Here is a 4,763-nt window from a genome sequence, read left to right as displayed (position 1 = left end):
TACATATATATCAAATCATACTTGTACGATGTCTTTCATTGCTTGGCAAATGAATCGACTTTAATACCATCTCCAACTCATCTTTATTTTACTTTCTATTCTTTATATTTGAAGAGTAAATATAGAATGAGCTCTCCAATCACCTTCTATTTCACTTATTATTATCCATTTATAGAGAGTTGAATAGTAGTCACACTCTCTGTTTCACTTTTTTATTATTCTATTATTTTGTAATTAACATATTATTTTTCATATAAAGTCATTAAATTAAATCACTAATATTTGTAATTCTTTCGAAATGTAATATAATTTTTTTTTTAAAATGTATTATTTAATATATATACTACTTTTATCTCGAATTAATAATATTTCAAAAAAACTTAATTTTTGTCACTTTAATATGATTTGATTTATTATTAAGTTTCACTATAAGAATGCACAAAATTAAATGGTCTACAATTGTTCAAACTATTCGTGATCCACGTTCCCAAAAGAAGAAATATTTTGCGATGAAACAAGAATCGTGCCAAAAAGATGTTGAACGTGCCTTCAAATTTTGTAATCACGTTTTGCAATTGTTGCAGGACAGTCACGTTTTTGGAGAAAAGAAAGTGTTACATGATATAATGACTACATGTATTATATTGCTCAACATGATAATTGAGGATAACGTGATCTTAATGCACCAATTCAAGATGTCGTAGAGGCTCCAACTGCAACGACATAAATGGTATTAGATGAAAATTTTCAATTTGAACAATTTTTATCTAAACATAAAAAATTAAGGACAAAAATGCTCATTTTGAACTCTGTAATGCGTTAATAGAGCATTTATGGAAGCAACATAATAATCTTGAAAGTTGAGTATTTATGTTATGTAATTGTATTTCATTTATGATTTCACTTTTATTTGAATTGCCCATTAATTTGTATATTATATAATATTTGCTTTCGATTTATATCATTTAGAAATTTAAAATAAAATATAATGTTATATTAAATTATAAACTTGAAAAAATAAAATTTTATATCACATGAAAATAATATAAATTGATTATTTGGAGAAAAAAAGAAGAGAGAAATAGATAATAGGGTCGGAGATGCCTGGTTTCTCTTTCCAAGCAATTAAATCTGATTGAGACACATCGATATATTGTCCTTCACTACATTTCTTTCCTCACGTTGTTTAATTCGCCACCACAATAATAACATTTTTTTGCTTAGGTTTATTCATCATAGAAAGAAAAATCTATTTCTAAGGAAGACATTTCTTTCCTTATTTTTAAAAAAAGAAATTTTCAGAGAAAATATATTTCAAAAATTTGACAAAAAATTAAAAAATATCTTCTAAAAAAATGTTTTCCTCCCTATAAGGGTCCATCTGTCTCTATTAGCCACCTAGACTACTGGTCCTTTGCAAGCTTACATCAAAAGTTGTCACTGATATATATATAGAGGAACTTGATATTATGTACACTTGATTCTTTGGGAATTTGTAGTATGTCTGTTTTCTCATAACTTAAATGAAATAATAAAATTACAAAAATATTTTCGACCTATTTTATATCATGAATTTTAAAATTTATTTTTTCTTAAATTTTGTGTTAAGTGAAACACAATTAGAGAATATGGCGAAAATGATTCATTATCTTTGATAGTAAGTTCGCTTTAAGTATCACTTTGAGTAGATTTGGTGCATTAAATTTATCAATAAGAATACATAAATTAGAACGGAAAGAGTACTAATTTTAATTTCCAAATATTTCTGTAATTCTCTTATATAAATAAGTGACAGTCAGCACACCAAGCAGTCAGCACACCATCGCATGTGTGTTTCTTAGGAGTAAGAATAAATTAATAAGTATTTTGGTCATTTAAGGCTTCCCACTTGAGAGCTTTATGATTTAATTGTATTGTACTATATGTTATATTGCTTGAACATTTCCCATAATAGACAAAAAAAAAAAAAAAGCATCTCTATGTAGTTTAGCTCTTTAATGTGGGTCCCCTGCTAAAGTTGAGAAGCTTCAATATATTTTTGGGATACAAAGTTTCTTTTTGCTTAACTATAATTTAATTATTATGAAGAGAAAAAAGGTAAGTCATTAATTTTTCAAAATTATAGGACCTATATATTTTCGGGGAAAAAAGTTTCTCTTTGCTTCACTATAATTTAATTATATTTATTAAGAGGAAAAGGTAGTCATTAATTTTTTGAAATTATAGGACCTATTTAGGCTATCGATTTTCGTGTTAAATGCAGTTTTTTTACGTATAGCTTTTGAGCCTGTTTGGGTTGTGACTTAAAAGTTGGTCAAATCTACTTTTAAATCATTTTTAGCTTTTGAAAGTGTTTAACAAAGTTAAAAAGGATTTAAAATAATTTAAAAAGGTTAAAAACAAAAAATAGAAATCTCCCACTTTTCATTTTTTTAACTTAAAAGTCATTTAAGTTTGACTTTAAAAATTACTTTTTAAAAGCTATTTTTTTTTCAGCCAAGCTAAACAAGCTCTTCTTACTTTGAGTGTCGTTGAAATTTAAGTAAATTTTATAATTATTTTAGGTAAAAGAAAGTGGCAAACGATGAACAAAAAGATTTCAATTATGGAGATCCTAAAAGGATCCATCACGTCAAATTTTCGAAAAAGAAGAATGAAATTACCACACCATTTAAAATCGTTTAATCAACACCATTTAAAACTATTTATCACATATTCATTTCACACTTAATTAGATAATCTATTACCACAAATATAAAGTTGATTTTTATTTTTTAAAAATAAATTATTTAATGAATATTATTTCATACAAATAATTTATGAGTTAATATTGGGCACGGACTATTTCCTCACTAGTATTATATATACACACAAACCTAAACATAATGCTGGTATCTCTATAAGATATAAGTGTGCATGTTTCCTTTTTTCTTAGCTTCCAAAATGGAGTATCAGCATTTTCCCTACTTCATCTTTATCTCACTTGTTCTCTTCCTCTCCTCTTTCTTCCTTGTATCTCAAAAATGGAAAAAATCAAAATCTCCAAACAAAACATTGCCTCCTGGACCATGGAGACTACCTTTTATAGGAAACTTGCATCAATTAATGAGCGATCTACCACATCGTTCACTTAGAAATCTATCGAAAAAATATGGCCCAATCATGCACTTACGTCTTGGGAATATTTCAACAATTGTTATATCTTCATCGGAAATGGCAAAAGAAATTATGAAAACTCAAGACCTCCATTTTGTAGATAGGCCACAAATTATGTCCACAAGTATCATATTTTATGATTGCACGGACATAGGCTTTACTTCATATTATGTGAAAAGTATCATATTTTATGATTGCACGGACATAGGCTTTACTTCATATGGAGATTACTGGAGAAATATGCGAAAGGTTTGTGTCCTAGAACTTCTTAGTACAAAAATGGTCAAATCATTTGCTTCAATTCGACAAGAAGAGATATCAAATCTCATTTCATCTCTCCGTTCCAGTTCCAGTACACCCGACTCATTGATCAACTTATCCAACAAATTTTTTTGGTTTACAAATACTGTAACTTGTAGGTCAGTATCTGGAAAAATCATACATGATCGAAATAAGTTTATAATGTTAGTAAAAGATATTTATTCATTAATTGGAGGATTCGACTTAACTGATTTGTTCCCTTCCCAAAGTGGCTCCATAATATCAGTGGAATGAATCCAAATTATCAAAGGCACACTCAAAGGTTGATGAAATCTTGGAGAAAATCGTTAATGATCATCGAGATAATCGAGCAAAAGGTAATAAATATAATGGTGAGTCTGGAAATGAAGATTTTGTTGATGCTTTACTTAGAGTAATGGAGAGCGGAGAATTTGGACCTCCTATCACAAATCAAAACATTAAAGCAGTCATACTTGTAAGTCTAGTGCATCTTTAAAGTAATTTTATTTCGTGTTATGAATATAAACTTGGATATTTATACTTTAACTTTATATGTAGGACATGTTTCTAGCAGGAACTGAAACAGCTTCTACTACATTAATTTGGGCATTTTTAGAACTAATTAAAAATCCACGTGTCATGGAGAAAGCACAACTCGAAGTGAGACAACGATTGAATGAGAAAAAAACATTTAATGATACTGATGTCACACCCCAAATCCGGATGTGATGGCACGTGTCCATTTCCCACCGGACACGTCAGCCTAACCCAACCACAACGATAGAGAAGTAGAAATACGAGAATAAAAGATAATAAATAAGCGGAAGACTTTAATTAAGACTCAACACTACCCAGAATTGGTTGTCACATGTACAAACCTCTAAATACAGAATTCGAATAAAAATATACAAGTCTCAGAGTATAGTTCTCGAATAGAACAAAACTGAAAGTAAAGATAACTCAAGGGCACGTCTGGAATGAACCGCTACCTCTCGAGTATGTCCCAAAGCTCAATCTGCTAAAGAAAATACTAAGCCGAATCTGAGAGAGCTGTCAACCTACACAATTGTGTAGAAGCAAGGGTGAGTACCGAAAACCACAGGTACTCGCAAGTAACTCTAAACTAAGCAAAACTAGCAGCTACAAACAACTCCTTTCAATCCCAACCGAACCACCAAAACTTCAATCTAACAGCAAACCAACCAACCTATACTAAACAGATCATATTCAACAGCCAGAACCAACAGTATATCCTCATCAACCTCAGATCAACAAATAAGAGCAAGTAGATCAAATTCCACATAAGAAGGGTAAATCGATACAAT

The 4,763-nt window shown here is 29.6% G+C and overlaps 1 protein-coding gene across 1 annotated transcript in view; it reads left to right on the top strand.

Annotated features, from left to right (window-relative positions):
* LOC107058662 (premnaspirodiene oxygenase-like) overlaps nucleotides 1-4,763 on the top strand; it is a 31,447-nt gene that overhangs the window by 23,706 nt on the left and 2,978 nt on the right. Inside the window, 4 exon segments of the mRNA XM_015304651.1 lie at nucleotides 3,406-3,679; nucleotides 3,682-3,705; nucleotides 3,708-3,913; nucleotides 3,997-4,136. Coding sequence (XP_015160137.1) covers nucleotides 3,406-3,679; nucleotides 3,682-3,705; nucleotides 3,708-3,913; nucleotides 3,997-4,136 — 644 coding nt within the window.

This window comes from Solanum tuberosum, unplaced genomic scaffold, assembly GCF_000226075.1.
Source record: "Solanum tuberosum cultivar DM 1-3 516 R44 unplaced genomic scaffold, SolTub_3.0 scf00576, whole genome shotgun sequence".
Taxonomy (NCBI): Eukaryota; Viridiplantae; Streptophyta; class Magnoliopsida; order Solanales; family Solanaceae; genus Solanum; species Solanum tuberosum.
This window is presented reverse-complemented; position numbering and strand designations above follow the sequence as displayed.